Source organism: Oncorhynchus tshawytscha, linkage group LG15 (assembly GCF_018296145.1).
Source record: "Oncorhynchus tshawytscha isolate Ot180627B linkage group LG15, Otsh_v2.0, whole genome shotgun sequence".
NCBI lineage: Eukaryota > Metazoa > Chordata > Actinopteri > Salmoniformes > Salmonidae > Oncorhynchus > Oncorhynchus tshawytscha.
The window spans coordinates 11,346,032-11,366,087 of NC_056443.1; the positions used below are offsets into that span (position 1 = coordinate 11,346,032).

The window sequence follows — 20,056 nt, forward strand, 5'->3', positions numbered from 1 at the left end:
TGGATACACAATACAAAATAAAATATAAGAACAAAGTAATGGCTCAGTAAAATAGAATAAACACAACATTTCCTCAAGTTAACATCGTCCTGGGGTATAAACTCTAAAAGGATAGCTGCTGAGGGGACAAGCTCAGTTTGCTATTTTTACCCTGGTCCCTAATATATCTATGTGGACTACTGCGGTGACGACAGCTGCAGCCCATCAGTGGCAGTTCTCCCAATCCCCAGAGAGACAGGCCTGCCAATGTTTTTCCACTTCTATCTTCAATGTTATTTTAGTATTACAACTGAAGACCCAATGCAGAACTGAAGATGACTATGGTTGAGAGAAGTTCTGAAAAGCTTCAAAGGTAGTACTATGGAAACACAAGATATTGGAAATAGTCTGAACCTGCCCTGGTGATATTGGAACTATTTTATGTCAGGCACTTATTGCAGTTTCTTCATTATTTGATTGTACCACAGTGGATTGCACCCACAGCACAGGAAACCGTTAATATGAATATCCTTCCTCCTCTGTGTGTGCGCATGTGTGAATGTTTGTGCTGTCATGCAGAAGTGTGTGTGTGTCCACTCCATTGCGTCTGCCCTTGTGCTGGTCTTGGAGAGGTCACTCTGAAACAGTAGCCAGTGTTCCTGTGTCACGAGCTGGGCCGAGTTAGGGGGTGGGCTGCGCCTGAGTCTTGTGTATCCGAAATGGTACCCCTATAACTTATGTAGTGAACAACCTCCGGCCAACCTCATGGGCCTCTGTCATGTGTAGTATAAAGCAGTAGCTAACTTACTATGTGGGAAACGTGAGGTAAAACTCATGCATCATGTGACTAGTGTTTCTCATTGATCATGGCACTTGATGATATAGTTGTGTGAAACACATTCAGGGATTGTGGCCAAGATAGAAGTAAATTATCCAATGTGCGAATCCAAAATAATTGTCCTTCATTACATTGAGAACATCTATATGCACCATACACAGTCAGACTAAAGGAAATGTAATCTGGTTACGGTGCCCATCTATTGTGTTTTGAAGGTTAAATTTGGACTTGTGTCCTTTAATAGAAGAAACAATGGCTATCATTGGGCAGATTGGATTATACTGATCCCTGGGGCACCGGTCTATGGCCGTTACGTGAACAGGCAAAAGCGGTGAAGGAGGAGCGCCCTTCTCAAATCTAACAGTAATCTGAGCTGCTCGGTCATGTTGTCAACAACGCAGCATGGTGCATCATCCAGAAGCATTCATCTATTTTCTGTAAAATATGTTAGACTTTTCAAACGAGTTTTCATTGGGAAGGCAGATAAAGCATTTTTAACATACAGAGGTTGGCCTTTTCTGTCATATTACCCGCTCCCATCAAATTCATTACACATATCTTAGGGGATAAATTGAAATAGTATCTCAAGTGCTTCACATTACAACAAGATTTGCTACCGCTCATGACCTTGTTAATGGTTGGACAGGACTGTGTGTCATTGTGTCCTGTAGTCACATGTACCCACCGTGTGTGTGATGATAAGGACATCTGACATGGAGAGAGGGAGTGAGAGAGAGAAGGGGTGGGAGAGAGGGAGACGTAAAGATAGAGACAAGGGAGGTGGGAGGGGGACAAAAAAAGACAGACAGAGAGAGAGGAATAGAGGAAGGGAGAGAGCTTGCTGCACCACACTAAACGCCCCCTGCTTGCATGTTCACCAAACAATGCCCTTGCTGCAGCTGACTGGATGTCCTTATCAGGATCAGTGTCCTCTCACCTCATTGGCTGAGAATATAGGAGTGACTTAAACCCCATTGGGTGCTGCGGCTTCATGTGTGAGATTCATAGGATTGCAGCAACATCAGGAGAGGAGGGAGGGAGAATAGCCATCTAATACAGTATGTGATACATGAGTTTACCCCTCTGTTAAATTAATCTATTGGAGGACAGTGGAATAGATATAGCAGAGTGGAATGGAACACAGTGAAATGGAACACCAAAACCTTAGGCTAGTACAGTAGAAATGTAGTAGTTTTACCATAGGTCTATGTTAACCTCTACGGGACCGGTTGTGCTAACGTGCTAATGTTGTAAGTAACAAGAACATTTCCCAGGACATAGACGTCTTATATGGGCAGAAAGCTTAAATTCTTGTTAATCTAACTGCACTGTCCAATTTACAGTAGCTATTACAGTGAAAAAAATACCATGTTGTTGTTTGAGAAGACTGCACAACAAAAAAACTTTTATCACGGCAACTGGTTTGATACATTCACCTCTGAAGGTAAATAATGTACTTACATTCAGTAATCTTGCTCTGATTTGTCATCCTGAGGGTCCCAGAGATAAAATGTAGCATAGTTTTGTTTGATAAAATCAATTTTTATATTCAAATGTAGGAACTGGGTCTGCTCCCTCTAGATGTGTGAAGGTTAGTGTCTATCCTGTAGGGAAGCTAATTATCCATAATTTATGACATTCCTGGGAGTGTGTAAACTACATTTTTTTATTACCATATCATTTTTGTATGTTCTTTATAGTTATGTACTTGAAAATATATGAACTGATCAATTCGGCACATTTGGGCAGACTTGATACAACATTTTGAACAGTAATGCAATGGTTCATTGGATCAGTCTAAAACTTTTTACATACACTGCTACCATCTAGTGGCCAAAATCTCAATTGCACCTATACTCCTAAGTGATATAATGGCCTTTCTCTTGCATTTCAAAGATGATGGGAAAAAAAAAAATAGAAAACGCATGTTTTTTTCTTTGTATTATCTTTTCCCAGATCTAATGTGTTATATTATCCTACATTAATTTCACATTTCCACAAACTTCAAAGTATTTCCTTTCAATTGGTATCAAGAATATGCATGTCCTTGCTAAAGGTCCTGAGCTACAGGCAGTTAGATTTGGGTATGTCATTTTAGGCAAAAAATTGAAAAAAGGGTCCGATCCTTAAACGTCATCATAGAAATGCACAACATGATTTAAATAAATGTTTTCCTCCACCTACATAATCCCTCCAAAAACGGGGAACACTAAAACATGACAAAGGGGAGGATAAACAATGTGAGCACTGAGCCAAAGTAAACATCCTAGCGGCAGGGCGTTGTCTGTACAGGAGACAGGCCGCGTCTATCGTCTGTCCACTGTCTGGTTTTATTGACATCATCACCCCTCTCTCTCCAGTTGACCGAGTGACTATTGGACCTGTTGCAGTAGTTACAATAAGAGACCCTTAGACCCTTGCAATATTACATCATCGTACTATACCCTTTACACATCACACTGCGAGGGAATGACAAAGGTTGACTGTATGTTACTGTAAAAAAGTTTGTAACCTGGCTGCCTTAACATTTTTAAGTACAATTTGGATTTCGTGTTGAGTTAACCCAATCTAAAGTTACTTCAACCTAGTTAAGTAAGTGGAACTGACAAGTTGGATTTAATAACTTGAGTGAGCTTGATACTTTTAGTCAAATCAATGTGCTTCAACTGATGTTTTTAGTTGTCTAACAAAGCTATTCAAGTTGTTTTGACAAATTACCAAGTGAGAGGACAAGTATTTGATAGTCATAAAAACATAACTTTTAGTTGTTTTAACCAACTAATGTTTGTAACCTGGCTGCCTTCAAATGTCAAGTTGTGTCAACTTCCTATACAGTTGAAACAGCTACTTAGTGACTAAATCCTTCGAATATTTAATAGAGATTTCAGAAAAGAACATTACGCACTCATCTGTCTCTTGCTCAGATGTGAGCTTTTTCACCAGCATAGTCTTCACGTCCTCTCTCCTCATCCTTTCCTTCTCAAAACCCATTGGATGAAAAAGCCAGAGGTGCCGCTCCTCTGACCTTCTCCTCCAATGGGTTTTGAGGACGCGAGGAGGATACAATTGATATTCTTTCCGTGTCAAACTCAGCCAGTGGTGAAGCCCTACTTTGCATCCTCCTCTTTGGCTAAAAACCCGTTAAACCCCGAACTCCATAAGTGAAGTCATCTCGTCCACTCACTACCTGACTCTCGACGCTGCTTCAGTTGCCTGCCTCTTAGGACCAAAAAGGGATATAACCGATCTTTAAAATATATGCAAAAGGTATGTATGTAGCTACCGCCGGTGTTTGCTTTTACTTTGAGTGAATTGCTATCATAGTTTTCGATTAAGTTCTGTCATGTGACGCATGACTGACTCATCACTTCGGTGTATGCTCAAAAATGCACGTAGGCCTACACACAATTTTTGGATACGTTTTGTAGCTTGCAACCTGGTTGCAATAGCCTGAATAATGTTCTTGATATTCCTACATGGTTTGGTATTTGACATTTAGAATAGACGATGTAGGCTACGCGAAGCCTAATGGCGTGCTGTGTTTTAGCGAGGTGGCCTAGCTCCCTATAATAGCGGTTGTCGTTAAAGGGGTGGATGTCGCTAATTTGACAGGAAACTGACTTTTTCCTCGTTGAGCTTCGTGAGCGACTCCGTCTTGAACGTGACAAAGTTCTTGTATTACGGAATGTCATTTGAAGACGTGGTTAATGATTGACTGACGACATGAATATTGGTTTGAACTGTGCAGATTGTTAATGGACTGTGACAACCTCCACCTCGTTTGTCTAATGTTATAGATGTTCTGCCACCTTGCAGCCGACCAGTGTAAAACACAAAAAAGCATCCGGCCATTAGACAATAGGACTATTGCCTCAATGTGATTACAAAAGGGTATTCAACATTGGCCTACAAGGATATAGCTACGGTTGTTTTAGGGAATTATAATTGACCTATTGTGATATCAGTTATCGCATGTCCGACATCTTGAAGCTTCAATATTTTTAACATGATCAAACATATTAGTATTAATAGGCCTCTGTGGGCGAGTCCACGACAGCAAGGCCCAAACATATATTTTTGGTATCTCAGACTGTTCAGGAAATTCTCACGTAGAAACTTAATTAGGAGGAAGAATGTTTGATATTCTTTTTACATTTGTATCATAAACCACTTGAGAAGATCATGAGGCCATTTTAGGCCCTTTTTTTCCATACATGCCTCTTGAAAGACCCTATGATACAGACATTGGTGTCATTATACATTTACATTTGAGTAATTTAGCAGACACTTATCCAGAGCAACTAAGTCAGTAATGACTGCATACATTTTTCCGTAGCTACACACGCACCATACTCTACCAACTGAGCCACACGGAACCCATTATGGTTCTTAGTGTGCTCTAAAATGTGGATGTCTAGATTCTGAAATACATTTTGTCACATTATCTCAAGTACCCTTCTTGATTTGGTTCATATTGTTTAAAACGATGTACTGTACAAGTACATCACATTTCCAGAGTGGGTGCTCTTCAACTTTTAAGTTATGATAAATGTTATGAGCACCACCAACACTGGGAATGGGCAAATTGATTTAAAGGGAACTCCCTCTGCTTGTGATTTGCTGCATGTGCACTCCTAAAAGAGGTCTGGGATTGTTTAAAGGAGAAGTTTACTCTATTTGAACCAAATTCTTATTTTTGATGTAAGTGGCATGTTATAGACTTTTGTTGCTATTTCACTGTTTTTTTAAAACTTACCCCAACAGCGATATCCTTCCTCATGCTTGTTCAGCAGTAGTTGTAGAGGCACAGAAAGCATGAACAAAGGCTCCAAAAACACTCCAATACGTCCTTTAAGAAACATCAACACTCTATCGCCTTGTTCACTGACTAGTTGGAACTAGGAAACTAAAAAATGTCTGACTTACTAACTGGTTGAACCTGGCACATGATAACTACAACCAGTTGTGCAGAACAATTAATTTCTTGGCGCACCCATCCCATTACCGGGATCATTTTCGTCAACATCCGCTGAATTGCAGAGCGCCAAATTCAAATGAAATTACAACAAATATTACATTTTCATGAAATCACAAGTGCAATATAGCAAACCACAGCTTAGCTTGTTGTTAATCCACCTGGCGTGTCAGATTTCAAAAAAGCTTTACAGCAAAAGCTATCCAAGCGTTTGTTAGGACATCTCTCTCAGCAGACAAAACATTACAAACAGCTAGCTGCAAAGTAGATTGGTCACGAAAGTCAGAAAAGCAATCAAATGAATCGCTTACCTTTGATGATCTTCGGATGTTTGCACTCACGAGACTCCCAGTTACACAATAAATGTTACTTTTGTTCTATGAAGATTATTTTTTATATCCAAAATACCTCCATTTGGTTGGCGCGTTTTGTTCAGAAATCCACAGGCTCGAGTGGTCACGACGGGGCAGACGAAAATTCCAAATAGTATCCGTAAAGTTCGTAGAAACATGTCAAATGTTTATAACCAATCCTCAGGTTGTTTTTACAATAAATAATCGATAATATTTCAACCCGGACTGTAGCTATTTCAATAGGAGAGAGAAAATGTCTGCTACAAGCTGTTGCGCATGCAAAACTCTGCTGGTACCCAGCCATCCACTGACGCGATGTGATTGTTCTCGCTCATTTTTCAAAATAAAAGCCTGAAACAATGTCTAAAGACTGTTCACACCATGTGGAAACCATAGAGAAAGGAATATGGTTGATATACCTATAAATGGAGGGAAGGCATGCAATGGAACAGGGAGATTAGTTTCTTTTAGGCACTTCCTTGTTGGATTTTCCTCAGGTTTTCGCCTGCAATATCAGTTCTGTTATACTCACAGACAATATCTTGACAGTTTTGGAAACTTTAGTGTTTTCTATCCTAATTTGACAATTATATGCATATTCTAGCTTCTGGGCTTCTATCCTAATCTGACAATTATATGCATATTCTGGGCCTGAGAAATAGGCAGTTTCATTTGGGTATGTTTTTCATCCAAACATAAAAATACTGCCCCGTACACTCAACAGGTTAACTGATATTTTTGTTAGTTTTCAGTTTTTAAACAACTAATTGAAGTGGTTCAATTTGAATTCCATTTTGTTTTTCTGTGAGCTCAATGTGCATATTGCACAGTTTCTCTAGAGATAAATCAGATCAAGCATGACCTGTGCGACGTAGTAGGGAGTTGTAGTTTCCAACAAGGCCAATATTCTACATAGTTTAAAGCAGAAAATTTGGTAATTAACTAGAATGACCATAATCCATTGCACTCTTACTTGTATGGTCTGTTTCTTTTATGCCTGCTACCTATGAGACAGAATGCTGTTTGCGAGCGAGCAGTTGCTTCAAGGTATCTCTACCTGAAAATACATTATGTAATTCATCGTTGATATTCAGCAGTCAAAAGTATGCCTTATTTACTTTGAAGAACTATTAAAATAGTGATTTGTCAACCAGCATAGGCAGCACTCTATAGAGATGAGATAATGAAATAATAGTTATCAAATAAAACAAATGTAATATATAACAATTTAAATGTTATTAAAGTAATGTTAAGTGATAAGCAGTAATGGGCAGTCACTACCATCATGGGCCTTTTTATTGTTTTATTCTGTTACCTTACAGCATTCCACCCACAATGCAGTCTGTTGAATGTTTTAAAAAGTTTTTTTTAAATTTTTTTAATTTTTTTTTTATAAAGGCCCATGATGCTAATCCCTCAGCACTAAGAACCGTTAGCAAGTTGGACATTTGAATTTCCTAGTTTTGACTAGCACATGAACGCTGCATATAACATTAAAACTATTATGTATAAATTGGGTCATGTCTTCAAATGTAGAGGAGAACCCACTCTGGAAATGTGGCAATATTGAAGTGTATACACTATTGTTCAAAAGTCTGGGGTCAGTTAGAAATTTCCTTGTTTTTTTGAAAGAACAGCATTTATTTTATTTTTAAATGTTGTCCAATTTACAATAACATCAAATTGATCAGAAATACAAGTGCAGACATTGTTAATGTTGTAAATAACTATTGTAGCTGGAACATTTTTTAATTTTTTTTTAAATGGAATTATCTACATAGGCGTACAGAGGTCCATTATCATTTTAAAAGGCCAATTGATCATTAGAAAACCCGTTTGCAATATGTTAGCACAGCTGGAAACTGTTCTGAGTTAAAGAAGCAGTAAAACTGGCCTTTAGACTAGTTGAGTATCTGGAGCATCAGCATTTGTGGGTTCCATTACAGGCACAAAATGGCCAGAAACAAAAAGCTTTCTTCTGAAACTCGTCAGTCTATTCTTGTTCTGAGACATGAAGGCTATTCCATCTCATACAACGATGTGTACTACTCCCTTCACAGAAGAGCACAAACTGGCCCTAACAGAATAGAAAGACGTCGACAGTGAAGAGGTGACTCCGGGATGCAGGAATGTGTTCTGTGTTCGTTTGCCCATCTTAATCTTTTCTTTTTATTGGCCAGTCTGAGATATGGCTTTTTCTTTGCAACTCTGCCCATCTCGGACTGGCCAATAAAAATAAAATATTAAGATGGGCAAAAGAACAGACACTGGACGTCTGCCTAGAAGGCCAGCATCCCGGAGTCGCCCCTTTAAAATCGTTTAACCATTTTTTTTAACTAGGCAAGTCAGTTTTAAGAACAAATTGTTCTTTACATTGACAGCCTAGGAACAGTGGGTTAACTGCCTTGTTCAGGGGCAGAATGATAGATTTTTTAAAAACTTGTCAGCTTGGGGATTCAATCTAGCAACCTTTCGCTTACTGGCCCAACGCTCTAACCACTAGGCTACCTGTCGCCCCAGGTAAAAGCCTCTTCACAGTTGACTTTGAGACTGGTGTTTTATGGGTACTAATTTAATGAAGCTGCCAGTTGAGGACTTGAGGTGTCTAGTTTGAGAAACAGACACTCTAATCTACTTGTCCTCTTGCTCAGTTGTGCACCCGGGCCCCCCATTCCTCTTTCTATTCTGGTTAGAGCCAGTATGCGCTGTTCTGTGAAGGGAGTAGTACACAATCAGTTTCTTGGCAATTTCTCGCATGGAAATAGCCATAATTTCTCAGAACAAGAATAGACTGACGAGTTTCAGAAGAAAGGTCTTTGTTTCTGGCCTTTTTGAGCCTGTAATCGAACCCACAAATGCTGATACTCCAGATACTCAACTAGTATAAAGGCCAGTTGTATTGATTCTTTAATCAGAACAACAGTTTTCAGCTGTGCTAACATAGTTGCAATAGGTTTTTTTGTGTTTTTTTTACCCCTTTCTCCTCAATTTCGTGGTATCCAATTGTTTTAGTAGCTACTATCTTGTCTCATCGCTACAACTCCCGTACAGGCTCGGGAGAGACGAAGGTTGAAAGTCATGCGTCCTCCGATACACAACCCAACCAAGCCGCACTGCTTCTTAACACAGAAGCCAACCCGGAAGCCAGCCGCACCAATGTGTCGGAGGAAACACCGTTCACCTGGCAACCTTGGTTAGTGCACACTGCACCCGGCCCGCCACTGGAGTCACTGGTGTGCGATGAGACAAGGATATCCCTACCGGCCAAGCCCTCCCTAACCCGGACGACGCTAGGCCAATTGTTCGTCGCCCCACGGACCTCCCGGTCGCGGCCGGTTACCTGGGCCCAAACCCAGAGTCTCTGATGGCACAGCTGGTGCTGCAGTACAGCGCCCTTAACAACTGCGCCACCCGGGAGGCCCGCAATAGGTTTTTCTAATGATCAATTAGCCTTTTTAAAATTATAAACTTAGATTATCTAAAACAATGTGCCATTGGACCACCGGAGTGATGTTTGCTATGCCGTTAATCCATCTCTGCTACTTTTAGTTATGATCCAATTTGTAAACATTACCAACAAAGTGAATGTGAAAATGGATTCAAAATGGTTGCCCTCTGCTGGTGACTTGCAGGATGTGCAACGATGCGAGCAAAAGGAGGTCTGCGATTGCCTACTATGCCAATTTCTCTGTATACAATGGGGCTTAACTTTAAAACTAGCAGAGATCCCACTCCGGAACTTTGATATACCGGTAGAGTATATATTATGTTCTACAATATATTACAACTTTTGCCAAATATGTTTATTAATGTCAAGTGTTATTGAAATAAACATACTACTAATTACAGAGTAAGCGATAAGGCTTCATATGGCTTTGTAGTATCTGTAGGTACTACATTTTGCTTTGTCACACCTACAGATGGAACATTATGGAGTCTTAAAATGTCACAGATATTGCAGATTCAATTAATTACATCTTAAAGCATAATTGAGAAATAAGTCAACTATATATATATATATTATATAGGTTACTGCGTATTCTCTGGTCTAGGAGGACCTCAAGGGGACCTCCTGGTTGGATAAGGACAAAGGAGCTAAATCTGGTCCTGTGGAAGTAGGATGTCTCCCTGCTGCCTTTGATCCGTGGTAGGCCTTGCATTGGCCTGCTCTGCTTTATCCTAGCCTGGCATGATCACTACTTGGTGGTGCCTGTATCTGGCGGCAAGGAACCTTGCCAGACAAAGCAAGTATCCTGTTTGATCAATGTTGTTAGTTTGATAACCAGGCAATGTCCGGTCATTGTGATTGCCTTAGGAAATCACCCTGGCTTAGTTGTTGCTTTATATTGTTCCGTATGCCTAGCCAGAATATTCTAGTAAAATGACGAAAGGACATAATTATTGTCCTTGGGATTTGATAGTTAACTTATTACTCGTGTGTTTCCTTGGTAGGGACTGCTCAGTAAGGAAGGTTGTAATGGTAGGATGTCCAGGCTTTTGATTCCAAAGATCCTCTCCTATAAGTGTTTGAAGCTGTATTGTGCGGTTGGTTGCCTGCCAAAGCAGCAAGACTGAAGTTGACCAATGGTTTGAAGCAATGCCAGTTTACTAGTCTTCAATTGGGCTACAGTATATCAAGCAATATTCACTAACTGCACTGTAGTAGCTATGGAAAACAATAGCAGGACATTTTAGAAACGTGACCTTTAACCCACTATACACTATGCAAAATGGTTTCCAAATGGTTACGAAATGCGTGTCCAAACAAGACCTTTGGCCCCTGGCCTCAAACACTAGGGACAGGCCTAGTTTAGGATACTATTTAGTGTAGGCTATTTCAATTACTTTCAAGAACATTTCGTAGCAAGTATTTGGATATGTTTTCTTTGAAAATAGGCTACAAGTAGTTGAATATTTAGAATGCATTTTCAAATATTTAAATACTTTATGCATTTGAACCCAGGTCTGTTTGGTCCTAGGTGTATTTGAAATAATGTATTTGGAAGTTAGTAGTTTAGGCTATTTATCAGTAGTAGTAGCTGATTTTGACAATACAATTTTAAAAAAAAACTTAAATATGCATTTATTTGAACCCAAGTTTGACTAGGATATTGGTTTTGACTCAGTCTGGAGTAAATCAATTAAATACAGCAGTGTTTGTTTGATTGGCTTAAGAAATGCATTCCTTGGGCTAGATTCCCAGACAGATTAAGCCTATGCCTGGACTAAAAGAGCGTGCTCAATGTTGAGGCAAGAGCATGATTATTTCACACACTTTAATCTTGGACCAGGTTTCTCTTTGAATATGTATTTTCTCTCAGTACACTCACCTTGATTAACTAGACTAAAGGCTAAACTCTCTCCTTCCTTCTCTCCCTCCTCCAGCGTCGTGAATCATGTCGTCTGTGATGCAGAAGTTGATCACCCCCATGGCCAGCGGCCCTGCTGAGCCCCCCAGGAACAAGGTGACCGTGGTGGGGGTGGGCATGGTGGGCATGGCCTGTGCCGTCAGCATCCTCCTCAGGGTAAGATGACTATCACTGTCGTACTGTTACTTTACAACTGCATTACTACCCTTACTATTGTGTTTATTAGTACTTTACCTCTGAATTACTACTACTATTGTGACACCAACAAATAGTTACCACTCAGTTATTACGTAGGCGGGTTGTAGTTGTGGATTTTACCATATAATTTCTAAGTAAATACCAGGTATTCGTGGCCAAACTATCCTTCTGGCCCTTCTTTCCACCCCTACCTCCTCCTCCTTCCTGTAGGACTTGGCTGATGAGCTGGCTCTGGTTGACGTGATGGAGGATAAGCTGAAGGGAGAGATGATGGACCTGCAGCACGGCAGCCTCTTCCTAAAGACATCTAAGATAGTCGCCGACAAAGGTAAGAGAATCCCCTTTGTGTGTATGCCACTGGAGTGGTTCAGAGAAATGTATGTATTTTGCCATTGAAAGTGTAATGCAGCTTGTTTTGAAACCAGTTTAAGGTTGATTGCATTTCATTGATTGCCATTTAGACGTTTTTTTCCCCCTGCTAAATGGGAAAAGTCTATGTAATTCAATTGCTCTTTCCCGATCTCTGTCCAGACTATGCCGTGACTGCAAACTCCCGCATCGTGGTTGTGACCGCTGGCGTGCGTCAGCAGGAGGGAGAGAGCAGGCTCAACCTGGTCCAGAGGAACGTCAACATCTTCAAACACATCATCCCCCAGATCGTCAAACACTCCCCCAACTGCACCCTTATCGTGGTGTCCAACCCAGGTACACACACACTGACAATTTAAATCTTGGACACAAGGTAAATTGTTTCCATCATTATCCCATAGATTGCATTGGCCAACCCAGTTCCAACATTCCACCCTTACCAACTGCTACAGTATCACACCACTCCACAATTCAAGATAAGAGGGCACTGTGACAACAGTGGGTGGCAGGGATGGGTAGTCAAGTCATTAATGTTGTCAAGGGTGTGTGTGTGTGTTTGACCATATCCCTAACTCTATCCCTGTGTCTCCCTACCCCTAGTGGATGTGCTGACCTATGTGACATGGAAGTTGAGCGGCCTGCCCAAACACCGTGTCATCGGCAGCGGCACCAACCTGGACTCCGCCCGCTTCCGTTTTCTGATGGCTGAGCGCCTGGGCATCCATGCCACCAGCTTCAACGGATGGGTGCTGGGAGAACACGGCGATACCAGCGGTGGGTAGGGATGATGGTGATTGGTCCTGGTAGAGCACGGCGATACCAGCGGTGGGTAGGGATGATGGTGATTGGTCCTGGTAGAGCACGGCGATACCAGCGGTGGGTAGGGATGATGGTGATTGGTCCTGGTGGATACCAGCGGTGGGTAGGGATGATGGTGAGCACGGCGATACCAGCGGTGGGTAGGGATGATGGTGATTGGTCCTGGTAGAGCACGGCGATACCAGCGGTGGGTAGGGATGATGGTGATTGGTCCTGGTAGAGCACGGCGATACCAGCGGTGGGTAGGGATGATGGTGATTGGTCCTGGTAGAGCACGGCGATACCAGCGGTGGGTAGGGATGATGGTGATTGGTCCTGGTAGAGCACGGCGATACCAGCGGTGGGTAGGGATGATGGTGATTGGTCCTGGTAGAGCACGGCGATACCAGCGGGGTAGGGATGATGGTGATTGGTCCTGGTAGAGCACGGCGATACCAGCGGGGGTAGGGATGATGGTGATTGGTCCTGGTAGAGAGCACGGCGGGGGTAGGGATGATGACCAGGGGGGTGGGTAGGGATGATGGTGATTGGTCCTGGTAGAGCACGGCGATACCAGCGGGGGGTAGGGATGATGGTGATTGGTCCTGGTGATTGGTCCTGGTAGAGCACGGCGATACCAGCGGGGGTAGGGATGATGGTGATTGGTCCTGGTAGAGCACGGCGATACCAGCGGGGGGTAGGGATGATGGTGATGATGTCAGTGGAGTGCATACTTTAGTGGGAATCTGAGCGCATGTGTGAACTTCTTGTCACACCTAGTAAGCCACACCCATTTGGCAGCTTTAACAGCTTTTAAAACAAAAGTGCATTGTTACATCACTGTGTACATCCATCTCTGTCAGAAATAATGAGTGAGTTGAGTCTGTGTTTTTTTTTTTTTTTAAAGAAGGAAATCCTGATTATTTTCTGGGTAAAATAAAAAATTTCTATATGTGTTAGTCCCTGTGTGGAGCGGTGTCAGCGTAGCTGGAGTCAACCTGCAGAAGCTGAACCCAGAGTTTGGCCTTGACGGAGACAAGGAGGACTGGAAGGCCACCCATAAGGAAGTGGTCGACAGGTAAATACCCCAGACCTATCCCCAGCTCGATCCAGAGTCTAAATATGTACCTCTGACTCACCTAGCGCTCGTAGTACAGCTAGAGTTTCCACCGTACTGCTCACCACCTTCTGATTTATTCATATCTACTGGAGCTGTCAAGGTGTAAGGGCTAAAATAAGGATGAGATCAGGCTGGGCTAATTTTTGCTATCATTAATATAATGAGTTCTACTGACATTGTATACTAGAATAAGTATCAAAGACCGCCCTCACATTTTTATTTTGCATTAACCTTTTATTTGAGTTAACGTTCATGCAGGTTCACCTGATTGAGAGAGTTTTACCTGTTCAAGATGGCAACAGTTGGACGTAGATGCTGACTGACAGTGATTGTTTTGTGTGCTCCTCCAGTGCCTATGAGGTGATCAAGCTGAAGGGGTATACCAACTGGGCCATCGGCCTGAGTGTGGCTGATCTCACTGAGAGCATCATCAAGAACATGAGCAGGATCCACCCTGTCTCCACCATGGTCAAGGTGACGGGAGAACACACACACACACACATGCGTGCAGACACATGCACAGTTACACATTATGTGCATGTAAACACACACACAAAGAGCGAGAGAGTGAAGCTAACACACACATTTCTTTGTGATGATGACTGACAGCTGTGTTTTGTTTCCCCAGGACATGTATGGTATTGGCGAGGAGGTGTTCCTGTCCCTGCCATGCGTGCTGAACAGCAATGGAGTGGGCAGCGTGATCAACATGACCCTGACCGACGCTGAGGTGGGCCAGCTGAAGAAAAGTGCAGACACACTCTGGGGCATCCAGAAGGACCTCAAGGACGTCTAGAGACGCACAGCTACCCTTTCTCCCTCCGTTCCCGATGCAGTCAATCCCAGACCTAGTTCCACCAGTCCTCCAATCTACTGTGTCCATCTCCCTTTCATCTTAATCTACTGGTATACATTCTGCCTTTCACCCCCCCCTTTCCTTTTGTAGGATGAGGTTACTGTGTTGTTTCCGTGCTAGGTGCTGTGTGAACCAGTATGACTATGTACCCTCATTGGATTCATGTGTTGCAGCTGTTGTACTACGATCAAAAAGTGTTGGCTTTATCCTCCATTTGCACTTTCTTGAAGCACTGTTCTGTTCACTTCCTGTCGGGAGCGCAGGAACAAAGACCCTATAACTGGGTCTCCTCCTGTCGGGGAGCAGTGGTGTTGGTTATTGTGCGAGATGTTCAGTCTGACATTGATTGCCAGAAAGAAACAAAGGGGGGGAGAAGAGGGCAGAGGTGGAATCAATCGAAACGGCCTACTTTAGTCGTTTTTATTTTATTTTTTACATACTGTAACACCCATGTTTGTAATGAATGACAACAACCAATGAGTAACTTAATAAATACTTTAACCTTATGAAGCATGTTATTGTGTCCAATGACATAAATGTTACTCAAAAACTAGGCTACACAATGCCTTCCTGCTGTTAGATATTGCTACTAAGTCATTTGACATTTTAAAAAATGAGTTATGTGTAGAAGGAAATCCAGATCCCTTGTCATACTTTTATTCACATAAACCATCAAATTAATTTGGACAATACTGACATTTTCAGTAAAGAAACATTCTGTTAACATGCCGTACTGTTGGCTACTTAACATCACTTTTCTTCCCCAGCCAACAAATTAAGGCCCTGTCCACTGTTTAGTGGTTGCTGAAATGAGTCTAGCTGATTCAAGACAATTCCACTCCATTACCAAAAGTATGTGGACACCCCTTCAAATTAGTGGCTTCGGCTATTTCAGCCACACCTGTCAAAAAAGCTGTCTGCCCTCGGTTGCAATACTCACTACTGAGTCCCAAACTGCCTCTGGAGGCAACGTCAGCTCAATAACTGTTCATCTGGAGCTTAATGAAATGGGTTTCCATGGCTGAGTAGCAACCCTAAGAGCCCATGCTCAATGCCAAGTGTCGGCTGGAGTGATGTAAAGCTCGCCGCCATTGGACTCTGGAGCAGTGCAAATGTGTTTTCTGGAGTGATGAATCACGCTTCACCATCTGGCAGTCCGAAGGACGAATCTGGGTATGGAGGATGCCAGGAGAACGCTACCTGCCTGACTGCATAGTGCCAACTAAAGTTTGGTGGTGGAAAAATAATGGTCTGGGGTGGTTTTCATGGTTTGGGCTAGGCCCCTTAGTTCCGGTGAAGGGAAATCTTAATGCTACAGCATTCTAGACAATTCTGGGCTTCCAACTTTGTGGGGCAACAGTTTTGGGAAGGCCTTTCCCTCTTTCAGCATGACAATGCCCCTGTGCACAAAGTGAGGTCTATACAGAAATTATTTGTTGAGATCAGTGTGGAAGAACTTTACTGGCTTGCACAGAGCCCTGACCTCAACTCCATAGGACACCTTTGGGATGAATTGGAACGCCGACTGCGAGCCAGGCCTAATCGCCCAACATCAGTGCCTGACCTCACTAACGCTCTTGTGGCTGAATGGAAGCAATTCCCTGCAGCAATGTTCCAACATCTAGTGAGTGGAAAGCCTTCCCAGAAGAGTGGAGGCTGGTATAGCAGCAAAGGAGGGACCAAATACATATTAATGCCCATGATTTTGGAATGAGATGTTCGACGAGCAGGTATCCACATACTTTTGGTCATGTAGTGTGCTTTTAGCGATTGAGTGTATTTTCCTTATTGTGATTACAAGGTGTAATAATTACATCACACAAGACACGTACAAAAAATTTATTCAGCAGACTTGTATTTCCCAAACCCACATAAGTAGACAATATGACACACAAACTCTTTACCTCATGAGTGAATGGTTATAAGGATGCTGCTATAACTGCTATAGCAAAAGCAATTGACCATCTCCATTGTTTAAACATTGGTTCCTTCTTGGGAAGGAACCAATTTAGGCAGGAATTTCTAGTTCTCTGAAGTAGAGTAGAATAGGCAACCATTTGCTTGTACTGGATCTTATGAGGTTGGCCATGGATGGGTTAAATTTGTCGCGCTTTCCAAATCGGAGACCAAACGGGTTGAAGTTGAATTTGCTGGTCCGAGTTAAACGATGTTTGCAGATAATTTGTTGCTGGTCTTCATTACCTTCTTTCAAAAGGTAACAAAGGTTCGCATCGTCAGGTAAATTCGGACTGACGACCTTACTTCTCATCACAACAGAGTGCCCCTCTTGCGCCTTAGCAGGTGTATGTCCTGAGAAAAGAGAGAGCATCAAATCTTATTTTATTAATTTTGGATATTAAAAAGTTTGTCTCAGGACATTATGAGAAGAAAATGAACATCAACAAAAAGTCATTAGAATATATCAAAGCAAGAAATTACCTGGAATATCCGTCCACCCAAATCCTGGAGTTGGAGTCCCCCATGTTCCATACTGGCGAATTATCGCACAAACCAGGAAAAATGCCAGCATTCTCATTCTGTCAAAATCCAAGTGATCACACTTCGCATCCAACCAATGCAGCAAGAAACAATGTGTGGTCATCTACACTAAGCTGTCTTTCTTTGATGCACGACGTGTATTCTCTGCCTTTTATATTTCCGTCTGTATGCACCGGATTGTTCGGAGCGAGATGACAGCGGATGAGTCGCGTTCGCGGCGCTGTCCACTGCTTAGTGGTGCTGAAATGAATAATTCATTACCTTCTAGAAAATGTTGACAATCCGTGCCAAGGGATGACTTTTCTCTGAAAATTTGACTGTCAGATGTGTTCATTGTTGAATTGATGCTGTTTGCTAGAGTGCATGAGAGGTTTGAGGGATATGGGAAGATTTTGGGCAGCAGACACTAGCCAAATATCAATTATGCGTTTGCTTGACATCCATATCAATTACTTCACCCATGATTGATTCTTGTAATGTTGGGCCATCAGAAATGGATGCATTCTATTTGACCAACATTCAACCCCATGCTTAAAACACAACTCATTCAGGACGCATGGGGGTGCCAAGTGTTTACATAGCCAACACAACATATGGGGACTATTTCTGGGAATGAAACCCAGATTATTTAATGACAAATTATGCCATATACCACCAATATGCCTACCTATAGGCTAAACCACCTATACAGTGCCTTGCGAAAGTATTCGGCCCCCTTGAACTTTGCGACCTTTTGCCACATTTCAGGCTTCAAACATAAAGATATAAAACTGTATTTTTTTGTGAAGAATCAACAACAAGTGGGACACAATCATGAAGTGGAATGACATTTATTGGATATTTCAAACTTTTTTAACAAATCAAAAACTGAAAAATTGGGCGTGCAAAATTATTCAGCCCCCTTAAGTTAATACTTTGTAGCGCCACATTTTGCTGTGATTACAGCTGTAAATCGCTTGGGGTATGTCTCTATCAGTTTTGCACATCGAGAGACTGAATTTTTTTCCCATTCCTCCTTGCAAAACAGCTCGAGCTCAGTGAGGTTGGATGGAGAGCATTTGTGAACAGCAGTTTTCAGTTCTTTCCACAGATTCTCGATTGGATTCAGGTCTGGACTTTGACTTGGCCATTCTAACACCTGGATATGTTTATTTTTGAACCATTCCATTGTAGATTTTGCTTTATGTTTTGGATCATTGTCTTGTTGGAAGACAAATCTCCGTCCCAGTCTCAGGTCTTTTGCAGACTCCATCAGGTTTTCTTCCAGAATGGTCCTGTATTTGGCTCCATCCATCTTCCCATCAATTTTAACCATCTTCCCTGTCCCTGCTGAAGAAAAGCAGGCCCAAACCATGATGCTGCCACCACCATGTTTGACAGTGGGGATGGTGTGTTCAGGGTGATGAGCTGTGTTGCTTTTACGCCAAACATAACGTTTTGCATTGTTGCCAAAAAGTTCCATTTTGGTTTCATCTGACCAGAGCCCCTTCTTCCACATGTTTGGTGTGTCTCCCAGGTGGCTTGTGGCAAACTTTAAACTACACTTTTTATGGATATCTTTAAGAAATGGCTTTCTTCTTGCCACTCTTCTATAAAGGCCAGATTTGTGCAATATACGACTGATTGTTGTCCTATGGACAGAGTCTCCCACCTCAGCTGTAGATCTCTGCAGTTCATCCAGAGTGATCATGGGCCTCTTGGCTGCATCTCTGATCAGTCTTCTCCTTGTATGAGCTGAAAGTTTAGAGGGACGGCCAGGTCTTGGTAGATTTGCAGTGGTCTGATACTCCTTCCATTTCAATATTATCGCTTGCACAGTGCTCCTTGGGATGTTTAAAGCTTGGGAAATATTTTTGTATCCAAATCCGGCTTTAAACTTCTTCACAACAGTATCTCGGACCTGCCTGGTGTGTTCCTTGTTCTCCATGATGCTCATGATGCGCTTTTAATGGACCTCTGAGACTATCACAGTGCAGGTGCATTTATACGGAGACTTGATTACACACAGGTGGATTGTATTTATCATCATTAGTCATTTAGGTCAACATTGGATCATTCAGAGATCCTCATTGAACTTCTGGAGAGAGTTTGCTGCACTGAAAGTAAAGGGGCTGAATAATTTTGCACGCCCAATTTTTCAGTTTTTGATTTGTTAAAAAAGTTTGAAATATCCAATAAATGTCGTTCCACTTCATGATTGTGTCCCACTTGTTGTTGATTCTTCACAAAAAAATACAGTTTTATATCTTTATGTTTGAAGCCTGAAATGTGGCAAAAGGTCGCAAAGTTCAAGGGGGCTGAATACTTTCGCAAGGCACTGTAGGCTAGGCAATATTGAGAAATAGGACTATGGGGGTGCCAAGCAAAAATTAAAGCAGGAAGCACCAGTGATTCGGTCTATAAAAAAGTGGTCAGATGAAGCAGATGCTAAACTACAGGACTGTTTCGCTAGCACAGACTGGAATATATTTTGGGATTCTTCCGATGGCATTGAGGAGTATACCACATCAGTCACTGGCTTTATCAATAAATGCATTTAGGACGTTGTCCTGACAGTGAATGTATGTACATACCCCAACCTGAAGCCATGGATACAGGCAACATTTGCACTGAGCTAAAAGGTAGAGCTGCCACTTTCAAGGAAAGGGACTCTAACCTGGAAGCTTATAAAAAATCCCGCTATGCCTTCCGACGAACCATCA

General features: G+C 42.1%; 1 protein-coding gene across 3 annotated transcripts; it reads left to right on the forward strand.

The window, feature by feature from the left end:
* Positions 1-1,819: 1,819 nt before the first annotated feature.
* Positions 1,820-15,361, forward strand: LOC112214409 (L-lactate dehydrogenase B chain). Of its 3 annotated transcripts, none has more exons than XM_024373118.2 (8): positions 1,820-1,875; positions 11,531-11,670; positions 11,923-12,040; positions 12,244-12,417; positions 12,682-12,855; positions 13,840-13,957; positions 14,350-14,473; positions 14,628-15,361. In XM_024373118.2, exons 2-8 carry the CDS (start codon positions 11,542-11,544, stop codon positions 14,793-14,795), a joined length of 1,005 nt encoding a protein of 334 aa, XP_024228886.1. In that variant the 5' UTR covers positions 1,820-1,875; positions 11,531-11,541; the 3' UTR covers positions 14,796-15,361. The 3 variants fall into 3 exon arrangements, with proteins under 3 accessions (XP_024228886.1, XP_024228885.1, XP_024228884.1); XM_024373117.2 differs by lacking the exon at positions 1,820-1,875 and adding an exon at positions 1,898-2,067; XM_024373116.2 differs by lacking the exon at positions 1,820-1,875 and adding an exon at positions 3,910-4,084.
* Positions 15,362-20,056: the final 4,695 nt, after the last annotated feature.